The 21,897-nt window shown below is 42.8% G+C and overlaps 1 protein-coding gene across 1 annotated transcript; it reads left to right on the top strand.

Annotated features, from left to right (window-relative positions):
* The first annotated feature begins 10,868 nt into the window (after positions 1 to 10,868).
* LOC116313836 (serrate RNA effector molecule homolog) lies at positions 10,869 to 21,481 on the top strand. The gene is made up of 20 exons (XM_031731651.2): positions 10,869 to 11,001; positions 13,005 to 13,127; positions 13,843 to 13,953; positions 14,041 to 14,184; positions 14,271 to 14,331; positions 14,417 to 14,714; positions 16,410 to 16,639; positions 16,856 to 16,972; positions 17,053 to 17,185; positions 17,276 to 17,403; positions 17,960 to 18,021; positions 18,490 to 18,568; positions 18,661 to 18,825; positions 18,964 to 19,134; positions 19,220 to 19,373; positions 19,700 to 19,812; positions 20,390 to 20,621; positions 20,706 to 20,807; positions 20,931 to 21,045; positions 21,143 to 21,481. The coding sequence occupies exons 2-20, from the start codon at positions 13,009 to 13,011 to the stop codon at positions 21,216 to 21,218; spliced, it is 2,610 nt and encodes an 869-aa protein (XP_031587511.1). The 5' UTR covers positions 10,869 to 11,001; positions 13,005 to 13,008; the 3' UTR covers positions 21,219 to 21,481.
* Positions 21,482 to 21,897: the final 416 nt, after the last annotated feature.

The raw sequence follows: 21,897 nt of genomic DNA, 5'->3' as shown, positions 1-21,897 counted from the left end.
AGCTCTCTGTGTTTTGACCAGGCCACATGTCTCCTTCTGTCACCTGAAAGTACAGAAATTTTAAAACCTTCTAGTAAACAGGGTCCCAGCTTCTCTTGGGAAAAGTCACCACTGCCATAATCCTCGCAGCCCGGACCCTCCACACATCACACATCAGACTGCGGAGACAGAGCATGAAGGTGGTAAGGAGGAACTAAGGGGGGCAAGGCTGGGCAATGTAACTTCGATTGCTCTGTTGAGGGTGGGGCTCGATGGGGAACCTTTGGCTGCTCTGGTGGGCGGTTTATGGGGGACAAAAAGGGATTGGGCCGGGGGGTAGATCTGAGCCCAGCATTGACCCACTCCATCATCTCCTCAGTGAATTTCAGGTGTGGGGAGGAGGGAGAAAGGGAGGGGGAGGAGGGTGATGGCCTGTCAGGGGTTTGGGGGACTGGGGAAGGTTGTGGTCCCTGGTCCTGGTCGTTGGTGTTGTTGAGAGAGTTGGAGGCAAATAGGGACCCCTCTTCTTGCCTCAGATGTCTCTCCTTTCCGAGGCTCTTCCCGGGTGGGGGCAGATGGAGCTCCTCCTCAAGGTCTCTGCTGGGCTTTGTCTGTTCTCGGAGTACTGTTTGTTCCTCTTTATGAGATAACTCCTCGTTTATCTCAGCCTTGGCACCAAGCACAGATGGATGACGTATGGAATAAAACAAGTTGGAGGTGAACAGTTTCACCCCTGACTTGTTAAAATTAAATCCATTTGCTTTAAACAGATGCCTGCGTTCCCAAAAATTATTGAAGTTGTTGATAAAATGCACTGAGTGGTCAGTACATGCTGATATGAGCCATTTATTCAGTGCAAACAACCTGGTGAATCTCTCGTCTCCTCCTCTGACGGGCGGTACAGGTCCACTGATGAATACAGCTGCATTCAGAGAGTTTACAGTATTTAATAATCTAGTAAAGTCCCGTTTCAGAGCCTCCGACTGTTGTTTGGACACATCGTTTGACCCTGTATGCAGAACAATGTTTGTCACAGTTGGATATTCATGTGCAATTTGAAGAATTCACTCCTTCAGGTTGTTGACCCTATCCTTAGGAAAGCAGAGGACTTTAGTGTTCTTATCGCACATTCTTTGTACATCCTTTATGGCAGAGTCAGCCACAATCAGAGTTTCAGGCCTAGCCTTTAGCTTTCCCTGTGGCCTTTTACTTTTCAACAGATTTTCAGACCTTACTTCGCTACTTTTAGATGGATGGTTGTCCGATATAGATCCAGGGTCCTTTGATAGTGGAGCAAATCTGTTCTGCAGTTTCACATTCAGTTGTTTTGGAGGTTTGTTGTTAACCTTCCTATTCACAGTTGTCCAGTCCTGTTTCCTCCCGTATACAGGGGTAGAAGAGCTTCTCTGTCTCGTAGGAAGTGAAGGCCAGTCGGTTTCAGAGAGTTCAGCTCGCTGTGCTCTGCATGTGATACGTCCTCCCCCTTCCAGGAGACATGATTTATGTCTTGGTTTTGCACCAAGACAGTCCAAGGGGGGATTATCGTTTGAGGATTTATTATAATGCACAGAGTCTACTTTCTTGGTCATGTTATCTGTGCTCCTTAGCTGTGTACTAGCTTGCTCATCGCCATTGTTTTGAATCAAAGGCAAGGTTGTTTCATTTCCACACAGTCCATTTACCTCAACGTTTACTTCTAAGCGATGAAATTTTTGTCTCCAGTACTGCCATCTTCTGCAGGAGGCTGTGGTAGTCATCTGTGGAGAGGGAAGGCATCTTGTTGCTAGTTAGCCTAGCGGTTAGCACCTTTCCAGGCTATTGAGGCTGTTCGGTGCCCAAATGCTGTAATCAGGCTTCAGCTGTGTCTAGGCCACAGATACACGGAGCGCTGAGGATAAGAACACTTTAGTCCTAATGATCTATAAGTGTCCAGAAGCTCTCGCAGGTAAGCTCATACGGAAAAAAGGGAAAAAAATCATCATAAAAATCAATAAAAATCAATAAAAGAAGCAAAGCATTTAAAGAGCAAAGAGAGGAAGGGGTCATCTGAAGGCAATTGTCTATGGTGTGAAGATACGAGATGTGCAGCACCTGAAACTACGGATACTGGATGCCTGTGCTGGCATTTCTCCTGCGGTGTTGCTATCAGTGTGTGAAGAGTGGGAGAAGAGGGTTGCATTGACAATCCATCACAATGGGCAGCACATTGAACACATTTTATAAGTGGTCAGAAACTTGTAAATAACTCATGAAAGAATAAAGTTACGTTGAAACCAAGCACACCATTGTTTTTCTTGTGACATTACCAATAAGTTTGATGTGTTACATGGCCCTCTTCCTATTGAAAAAACAAAAGTTGTATCCAAGATGGCCGACTTCTAAATGGCCACCATGGTCACCACCCATCTTGAGGAGTTTGCCCCCTCACATATACTAATGTGCCACAAACAGGACTTCAATATCACCAACCATTCCCATTTTATTACGGTGTATCCATATAAATGGCCCACCCTGTAGTTAGAAAGCACTCAGTTTAGAGAAAGTGTGTGAATGTGGCATGTTGTATAGAGCACATTGAGTAATCCGGGAGATTAGAAAAGCGCTGTATATGAGTCAGTCCATTCACTGTCTGAACAGAGTTTTGTCATGTTACTTTTGCACTGTTTTGCATGTTCTGGTACATGTTGTTATTACATGGCTTGATTAAGGTACACATCAGGCTGACATCTGGGGCCAGAGCTGAAATGGTTCTGGGCCAGCAGTGTGTCGGCAACTGGCCCGTGGCTGCACACAACTTCCACATGGCCCACATACCGCAAAGAATGACGGCCCTTTGGTGGCCCAGATCAGGTTTGCCAGAGCTAGTCCACACATGGGCCAGCACAGGACCACCAGTGTTTCTGCAACTGGCCTTGTGTTGGCCCATGTGTGGGCCACATCTGGCAAACCAAATCTGGGCCACCAAAGGGCTGTCATTCTTTGCGGTATGAGAGCAATGTGTAAGCACATTGTGTGAGCCAGATCCGGGCCATACCAATTTTGCTTTGTGGGGGGTGGACAACAAACTGGACTGGTCATGCACCTGTATAAAAAAGGCCAAAGCCGACTGTACTTCCTCAGGAGGCTGAGGTCTTTTAACATCTGCAGGAAGCTCCTGAGGATGGTTTACCAGTCGGTGGTTGCAGGAGTACTTTTCTATGGTGTGGTGTGCTGGGGGAGCAGCACAGCAAAGAAGGACTCATCCAGGCTGGAAAAACAAATCAGGAAGGCTGGCTCTGTGGTCGGCATGGAGCTGGACACTCTGGTGACAGTGGCAGAGAAAAGGACACTAAAGAAACTGCTGGACATTATGGACAATGCTGGGCATACTGCACACGGTCGTAACCAATCAGAGGAGCCTATTCAGTGACAGGTTGCTTCTCCCAAAGTCAAAACCAACAGACTTAAAAACTCCTTTGTCCCACACACCATCAGACTGTTTAACTCCTCACTGGAGCGGAGAGGAAGGGGAAACAGGGGGACAAGGGAGGGGGGAACAACTGAGCTGTAGTGCTTTTTTACACTGTGCAATATTTGCAATATTTTTTCTTATATTCGACTGTGCAATAATTACTGTGCAACAGACTCACTTAAATGTGCAATCCTATTTATCCATATTATATATTCTGTATTTATATATGAGTATATATGGTATATTTATGCTTATATCCTTACATTCCCCTTATTGTATCTGTAACATGCAACTTCTGTCGGTGCTGTGCTATTGGAAGGGGATTAATAAAGTTTCATCTAATCTAATCTAATCTAAATATAGATACACATGTTTAAAAATACTCTGGGATAAGTTGGAGCGATGATTCAACTTCTTTACTCAAGTAAAAGTAAAGAAAACATTTAGGATCTAACATGAACTCCTCCTAATGTGCAGTTTGGAGGACATTTCTACCAGTTTATAATATTAGTCTAATATTAATTTTAATTCTAATTAATGTCCTCAGCTTGAACACTGTTTTACAGAACATGAGCAGAGAGGAGATTTAAAATCAAAGCTCTATTTTCTGTTGTCAAGGCGCTTTATATTGTAAAGTAGACCCTACAATAATACATACCGAGAAAAACCCAACAATCACATGACCCCGTATGAGCAAGCAATTTGGTGACAGTGGGAAGGAAAAAGTCCCTTTTTTTTTCTTTTTTTTTTCTTTTTCTTTTTTCTTTTTTTTTCTTTTTTTTTTTTTTTATCTCCAGCAGAACCAGGCTCAGCGAGGCCATCTGTCTTCTTCCTCTCATCCCGACTGGTCAGGGTGAGAGGGGGAAGACAAGGAACAGTTGTTCCCCCCTCCCTTGTCCCCCTGTTTCCCCTTCCTCTCCGCTCCAGTGAGGAGTTAAACAGTCTGATGGTGTGTGGGTGAGAGGGGGAAGACAAGGAAAAGAAAATTTAAGTAGAGATGGTGTCTATCTCCTGAATTCAAAATGAAAGCTGGTTCCCCAGAAGAGGGGGCTGAAAACTAAAATGCTCTGCCTCCCATTCATCATCTATCTCTACATAAACTATATATTTTTGACTCTTTCATCTCTTTGTGTGGGGTAAGCCACACAAGTGATTGACACAACAGTAGGACTGTCTTTTATGTTTATCTATATGGAAGCTCTGGTTAGCCTCCATATAGTATGACTATTTAAATGGATGCATTTTTTTTTTTTGTAAATTTGTCACTTTTTTAAAATGTTTTCTTTCTACTTTAATTCTTTCATTATGTTATCCCTCTGTTCAGCACTTTGGCCGACACTTGATGTCTTTTAAATGTGCTATATAAATAAAGATGACTTGACTTGACTTGACTTTTTCAGTGATTTGTCCAAGAGGCCAGTTTCCACAATACAAAAAAACCCCTTTATTTTATTTGTCTCAGGAGGACTTTCCACTCTTCCTCCCCACTCCAGAGAATACCACTTTGTGAACGAGATGATGAACTGGACCGAAGCTCAGAGTTACTGCAGAGAACACTTCACTGACTTGGTCACCATCTACAACAGCGACATCAACCAACTGCTTCTCTCAATGACACCAAGGATTATTGATTTTGTTTGGTTAGGTCTCTATAATGATCGTTACAGCTGGAAATGGTCCATGGAGGAAAAACCTTTTTATGTTGGCAGCACACATGAATTTCTGATCTGGGCTAACAGCCAACCAGACTGTGTAAAAGCAAAGGAATACTGTGTGGCTCTTCAGGGACAAACACAGATGGATGATAGACCCTGTGGAGATTCTTACCCTTTCCTGTGTTACAATGGTAGGAAAATAGTTTGTTACCCTAGTTAACCTACAATTTTATGAGATTCAAAATGTGCGTGTTTTAAAATTCATCCTTTTTTTTTTTTTTTTTTAAATCTTTCACAGCCCAAAATTCAAGTTACATCTTAGTGATGGAGAGCCGCTCCTGGTCAGCGGCTCAGTCGTACTGCAGGACATACCACACAGACCTGACCAGTATAAGAAGCAAAGAGGAGAAATCCAACATCACGCTCACTTTGAATGGATCAGGGGTTCAGTATGTGTGGATTGGTCTCTACAGGGATCCCTGGGCCTTCTGGTCTGACAACACAACCTCCACATTCACTAACTGGGGGTCTTCTGAGCCTAATAACTACAATTCAATTCAGTACTGTGTAACAATGTATTTAATGACAGGGGAATGGGGTGATTCCACCTGTGAATTGAGATACAATTTTTTCTGTTTCACAGGTGAGGTCCAGAATGCAAACACTGTAAGATCCTGTCATCATATAAAACACTAATGTTTGTGTTGTTATATGTGGTTCATTTTTAGCAGGGAGAAAGCAAACAGTGGTGAAAATGAAGCTTCAGTCAGAGGCAGACATGCACAGCACAGAGATCCAGCAGCAGGTTTCACAGCAGGTCAGCAGTTCAGTCACCAACACAAACTTGACACAAGTTCAAACTATGCTTCATGTTTTTCATCATCTGCACATTTTGTCCAGCTGTCAGGCCTCATGCTGTCAGAAGGACTGACAGACTTCAGGATACTTTGGAGGAAGGTGCAGAGTTACCGTGACAACCAGTTGAAGAATCAGGATGGGGACGGTGGCTGCAAAACTGAAGTCTGACTGGACGGAACCACTTCATGTGTGAAGTTAATAACATGCTGTGCTGAGCTGTCTCATCCTTTAAATCTTTCAATATTTCAGAGTGTAAAGTTCCACCAACAGCTCATCAGCTGCAGTTGTAGTTTGGTAGAAATTCTTTAATCAGAGGTCCACTCACTAGTTTTCCTGATAGGCTCTAGTCTCTTGTTTTGTTCTGCAGTGTCTCTTTTTAAAGCTTTGACACCATCTTTCTGCTTCTGCTTTGACTGTTTGATAACCATAAAAATATCAGCCATAAATGGGACCATGAGAGCCTCAAACTTTACCTGATTTCAAATTTGATCAGGATACCGGCTGTAATGCATTCTGGATGTCCTCGTATCTCTAAGTTTAACTCCAATTTAACTTTAGTGGCTGGGAGCCAACTCTAACATGGTCATAGTTATTATTATGATATTAGTTTTTGCCTTTTACTTTTTCCTAGTGTAGTGGAAACAGGAAGGTTGATCACCACACATGACAAGAAACCTGACTGAAAACTCTAGAGAAAGTTATATAAAAAGATCTGTATCTTTAGTTAAACTGGTATTTGGAAGTAAGTCATACATTAGTGATGTGAATATTATATAATTATAATCAATGATAGTAAAATGTCCAATCCCAATGTTCCTACTCCGGTACGGAAGCTCAAAGGTGTCCTAGAGTGAAACTGAAGGAGCCTGAGATCTCTCGTAAAAGTTCTCTTGAAAATGAACTCTGTATGTCTGCAAGAAGTACCTACAGTTTGTTGTACTATGATTTTTACCACAGGTTAACCGGGGCACCAATTCAAACACAAGAAAAATATAAAATAATAGTAGCATGTAGGTAAGCAGAGTTGGGATTGGGCTGTAGGAAAATAATCCGTGAACATTATATAAAATGTATTACTGTACCTCAAAGGTAATCAATAAAATTAGAGTATCTACTGTTTTTTGTTTTGTTTTGTTGTTTTGTCTTCAAAGTAAATGTTTTCATCTTATACTGTACTGCACATGACAGAAAAGCTTTTTTGCACTTTGAGAGGGAAAATGCACAATACTAATGTCCTTACTCACATACAGCTGTTCACATGTCCAGCTGTGAGGTGTTTGAGAGACGGTTCATCCAAAGACAAAATATATGTGAGAAATTCCTGATCTGTCCACAACCTCTCCAACAAACAGGAACGAGTAGGCAGAGACGATACAAACACATCTTTTTAAAAATCATGTAATGCTCTAAATCAACTTACCTCAAAATGTATAAAGGATATAAACATCTACAGCAATATTATGCAGCAAACACAGCAGTACTATCAATCCAAAATACTCCATGTCTCATATAACTGAAGAAAAAAAAATGACATTTACTTCCAGGTACATTCTGGTGCTGATACTTCAGGTTTTTGTCCTTTATACCTCTTCCTTGAAGGGAATGAGTCGTTATACACGGTCCAACTGTGTGTAAATTGTGCTTCATTTGTATAGTTTACGCTTCATATTTTAACTGCAGGAATCAGGAAAAAAGTTAGATACACTGAATATTAGTTCCTGGTTCCTCCACTCGGCCGGCGGTGAGACGGTTGCTGCAGCTGTTGGCGCTGATGTCAGAAGGAAGTGAATCTATCTATTTCAGATTAAATGTTGTGTGAGTAAGACTAAAAACACACCTTCACATAATAAAAGTATTTCTTCTGCCTCTGTAATGAGTAAATAAGTGCTAGCAGGATATTGTATGGAATGAGAGGAACTAAATGTAAGGCAGAATTTAGTTTAAAAAAAAAAACAGCGAGCTGTTTATTTCAGGCTGGTGAAAGTCATTAACAACAAAGTCCAAAAAGGTGAGCAAAGAGAAGGTCAATAAAGCACGAGGGAAAAGAGAAACACTTGAAATAAACCAAGAATACTAGGAAACTCAGCCCAAAAGCATCATTTGTACAGTGTACTGCCAGCTACACTTCCTCATTTTAACCCTCAGCTCCAGGTTCTCTATATATAGTGAAAAGGAAGTTCAGACGTTGTGGAGCTTTAACCTCAGATGAAGAAAACTAAAAGAATGCACTTTAAACTGTCGAAGAAAAGGCAACAGTTCAAATCAGACTAAATTAGAACTTGTGATTTTCGACTACATTGAACCCTAAAATGTATCTTCTTTGTCATGTCATATTATGTTAGTAATTTCATTGGCTGTCAGAAACTGCTAGACGTACATGATCCTCTGTTGGTTGAGTCTATGTGCGTCAGCATGCATCATAGCATGCGTCAGAGAGTAGTTTAAATGTGACTTTATGTTGCACTCCAGCTGAAATAAAGAAAAGATGTCAAAGGCAACCACACAACTGTTTCTTCTCTCATCTTTTTTACGCCTCTTTCCTCTGAAGGTAAAATGTGTGTGAATATACTTTGACAAGATGTAGTGTAAACTGTTATTGATGCATCTCGGCTCTTTCTTTATACTTGCACAAAAAACGTTGACTTCCTGGTTCTTTTAGATTCGTGTAATCTGTTTCATTTGTTGTGCCGTAAACTTAACCAATCTGATCTGCAGCCATCGCCTCTCTTACCCCCGTGTTACATATTCACATAATCTTGTGAATATGTAGGTGGCTAATGTTTAGCTCGGTAGGAGCTTTTTTTTTGTTTGTTTGTTTGTTTATTTGTATGCTATTTTTAAGAGGACCTGTTTTTGTTGTTGTTGTTCTCTTTGTTTTTAGCCAGCAATATTTGATCGACATTTTATTTGGTCACTAAACTGCCAATTCAATTCAATTTATTTATAAAGCACCAAATCACAACAACAGTCACCTCAAGGTGCTTTATATTGTAAGGTAGACACTACAATAATACATTCAGAGAAAAGCCCAACAATCATATGACCCCCTATGAGCAAGCACTTTGGCGACAGTGGGAAGGAAAAACTCCCTTTTGACAGGAAGAAACCTCCGGCAGAACCAGGCTCAGGGAGGGGCAGGGCCATCTGCTGCAGATGCAAAGACAAACAAGAAGCTCGGCTTCTAAACAACATCACCTTGAAGGTTCAACTTCTTCCTGGTGGTTAATGTGAAAGAGAAACATTTCTGTTTTTCTCATCATGATGTCAGTGAGACCTGTTTGTCATCTGCAGGTTCACCAGGAGGACAGAGCGAGCACAGAGGAGGCTAAATCAACTGCACTATCACTTTTTCTTGTGCTGCTTGTTGTTGTCGCTGCTGCTGGTGGTGGTTTTTTAATCTACAGAAACTGTAAAGGAGAACGGAGTCAGCCTCCTGCCGAGCAAGGACACGAACTGTCCTACGTCTCCTCATTCAGATGTCAGCACCTCCATCAGTGAGCTCTGTTAAGTGTAACACATATACACTAAGATATACTGTATCACTCCCTAAAGAAACAACAGTAAAGACTATTAAAAAAGAAAACCAGAGTAGAAGAAGCTCTTTTACTGGTCAGAAGGGGTCGCCACAGCTACACGTTTAGTTTCATGTGGAAAACACATGTTTGATTTGGCAAACCAAAAGGATTTGTGTCTTCACTTTGGAGAAGAAACACTCCAGAGAAACTTTAAACAAACTAGTGAAGAATCAGTATTAGAATATGATAGAAATCACTTTAAAAGAACCTGAAGATAAATAAGTAGAACTCTAAATAATATTACTTTAAAAACTGAGTAAAAAGCTAAATAAAACACAAAAGAGTGACATAAGGCTAAATTTGCCCAATGTGAGCGACTGAAATAAAACTTTATAGATCTGATCAGAAGCCATTGTTGCTTTTGTTCAGCAGTGCAGAGTATATGAGGCATTATCCACAGGAGTCGACTGAACAGTGAAATGCTGTTATGACCTGTTTATAAGTCCTCATTTCTCAGTTTGCACATCCCCGACTCCTCTTCCTCCCTCTCATTAGAGACGAGAGCTAAATAGCTGAGGAAGAAACAGGAAGGAGAGACAACAGATTTTGATCACACTGAGAAATCCTCTGCTCAAAGCTACACTATAAAAGCGATGTCTGGATTTATGATCTAAGATGTTTGGATGCTCATGACATTTTTTTGCATTAAATATGTTTTTTATCATCACTTTAAAGACAGAGAAAAGGTATATGAGTTGCATTACACATTCACTAGAATGCATTATATTTGATTGCTCATTTAAAAAGACTTTAGAGCTCTGTCTTCTTGATCAGCGTGACAGTAAAATGTTGACTTTCATTTCACGTTATTGTCTCATGTGCTATTGTATACATGTGTTTCTAGTACACATATGTTTGTGTATCTATTTACCAAATCTATATGTCTGTGTACTGTAAATAAATTCACATCATGGCAGTGTGACCGGTATCAGAGTGTCTTTCACTAGCTGATGGAAACAATGACGAGCTGTTTTTTCATTTTAAACATCATAGTCAGTGTTCACGTGACTCAAACTTGGGCTGGGATGTCATCCATTAGGAATGATGGTTTGTTTTTATCTCTTAAACTCAGTTGATCTCAGTGAGGTTCTTGGAGATTTGGATAGAAAGGGGTGACATGTTGCAGGAAAGCAGAAAATATCATAATGTTGGAGTATTTTAAAAACTTTAAATTTTGTGCTGTTAAAATTTTAACTGAAGTTCAATGGCAAAGCTGGCCAAATACAATTCTCGCGGAAAACGAAGAAGAGTTCTCAGCTTCCCAGAAGTGAAGATAAAACGCCACTATCCCCTTATTTCAACGAGTGTGTATTTACCCAGTCTGACCTCGAGGCGGCGCATTTTCATTGGACAGACGAGCGGTAGTGACAGGAAGCGGAAGTGTCGTTGGATCATTGTGCTCTTGGAGCTGGCGGCGGGATAACTGTGCGGCTGCTGGTAGCTGTGACGGGCTTGTTTCTGAGTTTAAAAAACCAAATCTCAGGTAAGAAAAACACCTTAAACTCCAAAATACGCGCAGATAAAGCAGCGGGGCCTAAGCGGAGGGATACACCTCTGTGAACAGGCTCATCTGGCTCCGTGCTAATGGGCTAATTAGCCGCTGTTAGCTTCGTTAGCTGTGAAATGCTAACTGCTGCTAATGGTAGCGTTTGATTTGTCTTAGTGAAAACTTTTAAACCCTTAATGTTTGCGTCTCCTAACGATCTGGAGCTGCCGGGAGTTTGCGCTGAGCCTGTCCTTAAATTAAAAGATTTTAAGGAACTCAAGGACAGAAGCTAGCAGGCTAATTAGCAGCCAATGTATCAGTGAGGAGTCACATAAACAAACAGAGTTTATAATAAATATTTCAAGAAAAACTGAAAGAGCAGCGATGTTTAAGCTTATACACACTGCTGCTTATGTGCTTTTATATTAGCAGAAGTGGAAGACGGCATAAGTTATTATTGTTAAGCAGCGGCGTTTCAGCTAAGGATGTTTATTTCCTCAGTAATGGTAATTTTCCTATCTCAGTTTTTCTATGAGAGCAACAGACCGGTCAGGCTCTGGTTTGTCATTCAAGATCTCCTGCACGTCTCACGAAAATTTGTAAAACCTGAATCTAAAGTAAGAGCATTAAACATTGAACCTCTTAGAATTCTACACAACATGAGTTGCATGAAAAGCACGTCAGTGAGTGAAGTAAACATATCAACACAGAAGCGGAGTTGTAGTTAATATTTATAACAACTTATAACAGTTTCTTTGTTTGTTTGTTTATTTTAACAAGCCCAGTGAAGGGGTTAGTGCGAGCAAGACTATTTGTCTGCGTGAAAGAGAGGAGACAAGTACTGAGGTATTTGACCAAGAGGCAGTGGAGATTTATGAGGGTGGGGGTGATATGGTCCCAGAGCTTAGTGCGTCTCATGACAGCGGAGTTCTGGATATGATGGAGTCTGTCCAGTGCTTTGCTGGAGATTCAGAATATGGATGAGGGTCTAATACAGAGTCAATGAGTGGTGGCCAAAGTCGAGAGACTAAACTGGATCATTAAATACAATAAAGCAAAATAGAATCCAAATATTTTCTGCTCCAATACAGCGTTCATATCTGGTGTGAAAGAAAGTTAATGCAAATATTGGAAACACAAAGTGACATTCAACATCCTCATTCGACTTTGAAGGAGTAACTGTGATAAACTGAAGTGACCACCAATCAGAGTGAAGAACTGTTGATTGACATAACGTGGTTGTAAATACACTCACTATGTTACATGACAATCAGTTGGATTCTTTACTGTTATTGGTAGAGCTCATTTGTCAGTCCCTCACCTGAAAGTTTACCATGGGTCCCGCCCACTTCCCATCACCTATAGTTATTTTTCCCCTAATTTCTGGGTTCCGGACAGACTCTTCCTCGCTGATGAACACAGTCAGGAACCGTCACAGCAGATGACATTAAAGTAGATCAAAAATCTTCATTCCTGATGTGAAAAATAAAACACAGTTCCTCTCAGTGGGGATGGTTTAGCACAGTCAGTGTGTTTATTACCTGCAGCAGGAGGTATTAGGCTACACCCCTTTCACTCACACACCCCCCCCTAAGGAGTCAGTGTGGGTTTAGGCGCTTAGAGCGTTAAATCTGCAGGCAGGAGGTGATGGGAGTCAATCTAGTGTGGGAGATTTGTGCTTCTCTTGGTCCTGCGTTGGTGTAAATTTATTGAATCTACAGGTTTTTCAGTCGCCACCTTCAGCCTCACAGAGCTGTGCTCCATCTGTTAATGTGCATTAATTAACCGAACTCCGATAATTCTCTGAATTTAAGGTTTATTTTGACAGTTTAATTTTTTTTTATTTATTTATTTTTTTTTTAATTTAAACACCTTCATACTTGGTGATTTACAGAAAGATCTAGTAAAGTTTTTTCCCCCAAAATATTTAAACTTATGATTTAAAGTTGCTGAATGATGCAGAAAGAATCCCTGATGTTAATATCTGTTTGCTCCTTTAGACCAATGGGAGACAGTGATGACGATTTGGATCGGAGGCGGCGGGACAAGTTCAGGCGAGAACGCAGCGACATGGAAAGGTCACGAGAGCGCGAGGAGAGAAGGAGAGACGACTGGCCCGACAGGTGGGAGCTGGAGATTATTCTGATCGTTAAGTTATTCGTTTTTAATCCGGAGAGAAAGATCAGACTAGCTGACGCGTCTGACAGTCAGAAAACTGAGTTCAGACTAAACCTACAGAGGCTCATTTACTGCATCAAACTGCTGCAGAACTACTGTCACAGAGGGAGCTGCTGCCATCTAGTAGCCTAGCTGCCAGAGGAGTTTAAAGTATGGCACCAACATGTGAGTACAGCTCTCCTAACCCTGCCTGACAAGTCACACAAATTCCTGCGGATTTACCCAACACTGGAAATAGATTTGGTCAACTTTACTGTTATGACATGACATTAATGTGAAAAAATAAAAATAATACGACCAGAACTATTCTGGCTCAAACTAGAAATGTCCAAGTCAATAAAATGTTAGATTTTGGTGTGACAGTTCATTTATGCTCGCTCTGTAAACTCATGGTAACTTGCATTCGGTTTAACATTGAAAAGTTTCCAACACAGTTGTATTATTTATGCATGCAGTACTTATCCCTTATCACATCTGACACATTTGTTGCAGAGTTCATACAGTTTGTTATCCAGCTGTAAACATCTGTCCTAACATTAGCGTATGAATGAGACATGTTATTGGAAACTGAGTCGTCAGGATTTATTATGGCTGAAGAAAGTCGCCGACTTCATCCCGACAGGTTTGTCCGCTGTGTGACGTCAGCTCTGTTTGTTTCAGGGACTGGGACCGTGGCCGTGAGCGGAGGCGGGACTATGACCGCGGCCGCAGAGAGAGGTTTTCTCCACCCAGACACATCAGCCCTCAGCACAAACGCATGAGGAGAGAATGGTGAGGCCTGTGTGAGAGAAGCAGCTGCAGACTTTAGGTTCTCCTGCATGTTCCAGCTGTGATTAATAATCCTTGTTTCACCCTTAGGGATGACCACAGGGGGGAGCCGTACCGCTACGACCTGCCGTATGGAGGAGGCGGGGCTCCATTTCCAGGGGCGGGGCCTCAGGGCTGGCACCCAGACTTTCCTCACCTTCATCCACATCATGGAGGCCACCCTCTACAGGGCAGGTGAGCTCAGTCAGATGCATTTCTGCCCCCTAGTGGCTCCAACAGTTTTCACATGGATTATTTATTACCTGAGTTTTGTGTCTCAGGTTGGGGATGGTGGATCCAGACCTCCCTCCTCCCGGTCCTCCTACCATGAGGAGCTTTAAGGTGGGTCTCTGATTTAAAAAAATAAGGAGGCATCAAAGCGTCTGTTTGGCGAGGTTATGACATCACGTCTGTGACGCGTTTGCAGGAATTCCTGTTGAACATGGAGGACAGCGTGGACGAGACGGAGGCCGTGAAGCGCTACAACCAGTACAAGCTAGACTTCAGGCGGCAGCAGCTGCAGGACTTCTTCCTCCAGCACAAAGAGCAGGAGTGGTTCCGCTCCAAGTACCACCCCGATGACATCACCACGAGGAAGGCAGAGTCTCTGGCTGCCCTCAAAACCCGACTCGGCGTCTTCCTCTTCCTCATGGACAACAACTGGCTGGACAACGTATCGCTCGACATGGACCACGCCCCTGCCATCATTAAACTCCTCGATGCAGGTAAACTGGACAGGAAGTGAAGTGAGACAGGGTTTGTGTGTAATGAATAGGGCTGCACGATATTAGGAAAACCTGCGATGTGTGTTTTGGAGGAAGGAAGCCTCGGGGTTTAAGTAGTCATCATCATGGGCTCATCCGATTAGAATGAGAATAAGCAGTCATCAATCATTTGCAGGTTTTGTCGTTTTATTGGTAAAGGAAAGACACACATGGACTGCTATCTCTAAAAAGGACATAGTATGATTTAAGTAACTCAAAATGATACATGAACTCAGGAGACTCAAACAGAAACTCACCTCAGCTGCCGCCCCATGTGGGAGTGAAGAAAGAGTGAGGGGTAAGTGAGTGCAGTCCTTATATAACGAGTGACAGGTGATTGCAATTAAAGCCAAGCACCACACCCAATCAAAGGTGAGGAAAAGAAACAAGGTGCATCTGGTGAAGTGAATGTGCTGAAAGGTGAGCCTCTACAACAATGTGCGATAACTGTGATCAATATTGTGATAACGATATGAGTTGCGATAAAATAAATAGCAAAACAAAAAAAACCCCCGAATATATAATTTCTGTTTTACTGCAACAGTTTTATTTAAAGAAAGCTGCTGTATTAGCAGTGTAACAACAAAGTGCACTTTAACATTGAAACATTGCCCCCATAAAAAATTTTCTGAGGCTTGAATTCTGAAAGACATCATTCCCGGTCTCTATAATTAGTTTTAAATAAACACAACTTAAATTATACTGCAAATTATCTCAATGCAGTTGTTCATCATTTTACCACTCACCAAGTAGTTATGATGTAAGTCAGAACTGGAGAGGAAACTTTACTGTAGTGCTTGCATAGTTTTCAGCTTGGCTCAGTTCAAACATGACGGTCTTGCTGCATGTTTCGTACATTTGTGGAATGGCGACATGGGAAAAGTAGTTTCGTGAGGGGATGCGGTATCTCCGGTCCACTTTATGTATCAGACTGTCTGAAGCCCTCCTCACTAACTGTATTTATAGGCATCATGTCATTAGCCAAAAAATGGGTAATGGCCTCTGTTATTTCTTTGTACTGCTTCGACGTTTTCTCATAAGGAGTTCCACTTGAAAAACTCTGATACAGAGACGGCTGTTGGACTGCTGTGCTCTTTGTCTTAACATTAGCAACCTTTGTTTGGCTAGCCCTATCTTTCTGGAAGTCTTCAAACAGTTCTCTGTGGTTGTATTGAAGATGATGGTGGAGATTAGTCGTGTTTCCCCTGGTGGTTGCCACGAGTGTTCGGCAAGTTTTGCAGAGTACCTGTGTTTGGAGAACGTCGTCTTTATCAAATCCAAAGTACCTCCAAATAAGCGAGGTACTATTTTTTTTTTTTTTTTTTTTTAGCCACGAGTTCATAGTCAGTAGCGTACTCTGACTTGTTGCTGCAGCGTTGTTCGCTCCCCACCTACGTAGGAGGCGGGCCTCTAATCCATTTGATTGGTTAATGCCGTGAAGGGCTCTATTCGACTGGTCAAATGTGTAAATGGGCTTTTTTGATTGGTAAATTCTTTAAAGCACGTGCGTAAACATTTTAAGGTACCCAATTATCGCAGTTTACGCCGTGTTTTGCAATGGGCCCATCGCACAGGCTGATATCGCGATGACAATAAATTTTCGATTTATTGTGCAGGCCTAGTAATGAAGTCTTTAACCTGTGTGTCTCTGTGCAGCTGTGATAAAGATGGAGGGAGGAACCGACTTTGACCTGCAGGTCCTCGAGGTTCAGGCGAATGCAGCAGGAGCCGGTGGAGATACGAGCGGAGGAGGAGGTGTAGGCGAGAACAGTCAGGCAGATGCCAGCGGAGGAAGCGTGGGCGGTCAGACCAGCTCAGAGGCGACTGTAACTCAGACGAAGGAGACGGCGAGCGGTGACGCGGGCGATAACAAAGAAACAGAGAAGGTGACGTCTTCGAATATCCTCAGTTTACTGAACTGGACCCGGTCTCTTCCTGGCTGGGTCACATGACTTTGAATTATTGAATTATTAACTACTGTAGAGAAGAAACAGGTCACGGGTTGAGTGACAGTCTGTTCAGTGTTAAGTTAAATAATCACATCCTGACACACAACGGCGTTCAGACTGACCTTAACCATCGTATTTTCTTTCCTCTCTCAGGAGTCAGCCGACGCCAAGCGTAACGGGAAGAAGGAGAAGGACGACGACGAGGAGGAGGAGGAAGAGGAGAAGAAAGAAGAAGAAGAAGACGAGGAAGAAGAGAAGAAGACCAAGAAAGTGAGTCGTTTGTCTTTTGTCACTGATGCTGATGTTCCTTAATGTTACATCGCATTGTTAATCCCTCCTCTTCCTCTCAGGGCAGGAAGAGGAAACGCAGCCTCTCTGCTGACAGCGGCGAGGGCAGTGCCTCCGACTCGGACTCCTCCCACTCTGATGGAGAGAAGGATGAGGACGAGGAGAAGGAGGAAGAGGAGGACGACAGAGAGGATGGTATTTATTTTAAACTTTTTTTTTTTTTACACTGAAATGTTGAAACACTTATCAGACTTTAGTCTGAAGTGTTTTGCTGGTTTGTTTCAGAGCGTCGTAAAGAGCGAGGGAAAGAGAGGGAGAAGGAGGCTCCACCCAAGCCCCGCCCCCTCCACCTCACCACCTCCCTATTCATCAGAAGCATCCCGCCAGAGGTGTCCAAGGATGAGATCACAGCTGTAAGAAAACATGCCTTTACAGCTTAGGGTGAAGCAGTTGTTGCTAAGCTCAGACTAACTGGTGGACATTTGAGGAACTGCAGCTCATTTTTCAATCCTATAGGTTGACACTGTTTAGGTTCCTCCCTCCAGAGAGTAGGACGTTATTAAATAAGTTTGGACAAGTAAATAATGACAAACCAAGAAAGGAGGAAGGTTTTTAATTATAGTCGGAATTCAGCAAGAAAAATTAGGTTGTTTTTAATGAACTCTGCGATGTGTTCATGCTCCCTGGGAGAAAGCTGTCTCTGCTTGACTGCTGACTATTTAAAACTGAGTTAATTTAAATGCTGCTCTGCATAAAAAAACAGTGCAGAACTATGAAATACTGCACAATGAACTGGTTTATTTGTTTTTTAACTTAGAAGTAGTTCAGAGTAAAATATAATTTTTACCCAGAACATTTTAGCTCAACACTTTGGTTTTCAAGCTGAAAGCTCTGATTTTGACTTAAAGTTAGTACACACACCTGTGCACATCACCTGGCTCTCTGCTAATCTGCTGCATGTGTTTGCAGCTGTGTCGCAGATACCCAGGCTTCCTGCGGGTGGCGCTGTCGGACCCTCAGCCCGAGAGGAGGTGAGAACAGAAAAATGCAGTCATAACACCTGCATTAGCTCCTCCCAGGTTCTTCTGCCATTAAAGGACTAAAATGTAGCAGATTGTTTATAGTCATTTTTTAAATAAACTGATAATAAACTTGGATATGGTATGGGCTCGCCACATCGCGGTTCACCTTTCGCAGATTTCTCTGTAATTTTATATTGCAGGAATTTCAGTATATCGCAGGTTTCTAGGTTTTGGGGTTTTTTTGAAAAATTATTTTTCCAGTAAAATTAGCATTTTCTAACATGAAAATGAACAACAATATGGTCTTACCCACTTAACACCACGTTGCTGATCGAGCCTATGGATCGAGCCGTATTTGTGTGCTTCATCTAAGAACTGCCCTGCACCACGTTTCTTTTTTTTATTGAGCGGTTTTAAAAGCATGGATTTGGAAGCGTTCCTCTTTAAACTGAGCTTCAGTGAATGTTTGTGCTTCAGGTTCTTCAGGCGCTGCTGGGTGACATTTGATCGCAGCGTGAACATCAAGGAGACGTGCTGGAACCTGCAGAACATCCGGGTACACACACACACACACACACACACGCTCTCTCTCACACACACACACTGGTGTGTCATGGGTGATTAAAACCTTCTCCATGCTTTCTGCAGCTCAGAGACTGTGAACTCGCTCCGGTGGTGAACAGAGATCTGTGCCGGCGGGTTCGCAGCGTCAACGGTCTGACGCACCACAAACCGGTGGTGAGGAACGACATCCGACTGTCAGCCCGACTCGTCCACAGCCTGGACCAGAGAGGGGAGCTGTGGACAGAACAGGTGCAGAGTTTAAATATGCTCAGGCTCAAGGGTTCAGAGTCAGAAGCACCAATAAGTCAAACACTATCTGGGCTGATTGTCACTTCATTACCCATAAACCCCTCAGGAGTGACATCATTCCTCTGTGTGTGTGTGTAGATGGAGACCAACCCCATCCTGAAGAACATCACAGATTACCTGATAGAGGAAGTCAGTGCAGAGGAGGAGGAGCTCATCGGCGCCTCTGGGGGCAACACCGATGATGCTGGTGACGCCAAGGACCCTGCCTCCTCTGACGTCACCTTGGAGACAGATGATAAGCTACTGAAGGTGGGAGGAGCTTCATGTAGATCAGGCGCTTCCTGCTTCATGTAAGCATGTATTTACACGTGTGTGTGTGTCTGCGTGTGTACAGGTGCTGGACCGCCTGCTGCTCTACCTGCGTCTGGTTCACTCTGTTGATTATTATAATTTCTGTGAGTATCCCGCCGAGGATGAGATGCCACACCGCTGTGGGCTGATCCACGTTCGAGGACCCCTGCCTGTGGGCAAGATCACTGCAACTGAGGGTACGCACACGCATACACTCTGCAGATCAGCCATTGATGGTATATTTCTAGGAAAAAAGGACGTGGTTTCCTAGAAACCAGAGACGCAGGACACATAAAGTCCTTCTCACCTGTGAATAAGACACACTTAAATGGGGTGTGTCACAGCAGCTTTTGAACCTTTATGGAAAATTGTCGCGGCATGATCTGTGACTCGAACACATCACATGTGTTTTTAGTTTATTTAATCTCAAAACACTGAGGCGTTTAGGGAACATCTGTAAACTACATCTCCAAATACACGACTGCAAAGTTGACGTTAGTGTTGCTGTGCTCTGATTGGACAGTGAGTGAACACCAGCGGATGTGCGAGGAGCGCCTGGCTCCGCTGCTCTCGCCCTCTGAGACTCTGAGTGAGGAAGAAGCGACAAGGCTGGGGAAGAAAGACCCGGAACAAGAGGTACGACACACCGCCTGCCACCAGAAAAAAAAAGTGCTACTTCTCGTTCCTTTCACAATAAAAGCCTTTCACATTATCCAACTACTGACTTTGAGATTATTAGACGACCTCCTGAGCTGCAGCTTATTACAAAACGATTCAGATCAAGTCTTGTCTTTGATTTTACAATTTCTAATTTTGTTCTCTTAATCATTCCTCATCAAATACAAGAAAATGTTTTAGAAAAAGGAATTAAATTCTCATAATTACTCATTAAAACAAGAAAAACAGGTGCAATGTTACCTTTTTATTATTATTTTGATTATTTGTGCTGTCAAAATAAAATTAAACATTGTATTGTCGGTGTGTATGTCTCGAATTTAAGTGTCGTTAATTCTGGATTGTAGTCATAATTCATTTGGCATTTCAGAAATAAAAAAAAAAACAATAGAGATTTGCAGCCATAGAAGGAATGACCTTTTAACAGCGTACGACCTTTTCATAGAAACGACCATAAACAGAGTGTGTACATGTGAGTGTAAGACAGTTGTCCCAGTGACGAGCTCTCCTCCCTCCTCTGTGTGTCTCACCTGTGCAGGTGGAGAAGTTCCTGTCGGCCAACACTCAGGAGCTCAGCAAAGACAAGTGGCTGTGTCCTCTGAGCGGGAAGAAGTTCAAGGCTCCCGAGTTTGTGCGCAAACATATTCTCAATAAGCACGGCGAGAAAGTCTCCGGTGTCCGGCAGGAAGTTGAGTTCTTCAACAACTTCCTGTTGGACGCTAAAAGACCTGCCCTGCCTGAGAACAAGCCCCTCCCACCGCCTTCACAAGGTTGTGCCCCTGGGACTCTGCTTTGCCTTCTATTCACGTTACTGTTTTTTCTTTTCTGACGTGTTTCCTTCTCTCCGCCTTTAGCCGTTCCTCCGGGTTTACCAGGATTTCCTGGACAGTCGCCACAGCAGCAGAGCCTTCTGGGATATCCGCCTGGAGTCAGACCACCCATGCCCGGTTTCCCAGGTATATATAAACACAAACATAATAGAATTTAATTAAGTATTTAAAATGAAAAAACCTCAGCTTTGCTTTTTCAGTGCAGTGATGCAGTTGTTTAAGGTGTATATGTGTGTGTGGGTGTTTTAGGCGGTGCACTCCACCATCCACCAAACCAGTTTGGAGCTGGGCGGGGTAACTATGACAACTTCAGAGGTCATTTAGGAGGCGGCGGCGGGTTTTCTGGGAAACAGCGAAACAGCAGGTAAAGAACATGCACCGTGACAACAACACACTAGAGTGTATGAATCACATCAGTTATGTCACTGTGTGTGTGTGTGTGTGTGTTTGTGTGTTTGCAGGGGCATGCGAGGCGACCCTCGCGCCATCATCGAGTACAGAGACCTCGACGCTCCGGAGGACCTCGACTTCTTTTAAGCACCAGAAGCCCCAAGACTTTTTTTTTTTTTTTTTTTTTTTTTTTAATAAAACACTTTTTTATTCCTACATTTCCCATGATGCCGTTCATCTTCCTCATACTCTTATCTTTTTTCCTACATAGGACAGAAACTGTAGAGCTGTGTGTGGGTGCGTGCGTTGCGAGTCTGTGTGTCAGCAGGACCAGTGTTACTGTCAGTCATTAGTGATGATGATGATGATGCGTGCCACTTTTCCAATAAAGACCAGTACTGAAGGACTGATGAAGGCTCGTGTGCTGCTGTGAGAGGAGCTGCACCCTTTAAAACCTTATTTGGATGTTTCCACAGCAGACAGGCTGATGTAGCTTCAGTGGCTAAAAAGTGAAGATGTAAACACACAAACTTGAGTGAGAATTCGTGAAGTTTCTCTCTGTTGCGATGTTTACGGTTCAAACCCTTGGAAGTGCCTGTGTGCTCTTGTGTTATGTCCTAGGTCACTGGACATATCCTGGTCGCTGGACAAGGTGCAATACATGGATGATGTCCACACACAGTGACCAACAGCGCACACTCCACTAGTGCAGTTGCATAAACACAACATGTAGATTATGTGCTCAGAGCACCCTGTATGAAGTAGAGAGGTGAGGCGTTACTTGAGAGCTAAAACAAAGTGGTGCTAATCTGTTGTGATCAATGTT

This window comes from Oreochromis aureus, linkage group 3 (genome assembly GCF_013358895.1).
Source record: "Oreochromis aureus strain Israel breed Guangdong linkage group 3, ZZ_aureus, whole genome shotgun sequence".
Taxonomy (NCBI): domain Eukaryota; kingdom Metazoa; phylum Chordata; class Actinopteri; order Cichliformes; family Cichlidae; genus Oreochromis; species Oreochromis aureus.
Note: the sequence above shows the minus strand (reverse complement) of the source record. Positions and strands in the feature narration are given on the sequence as shown.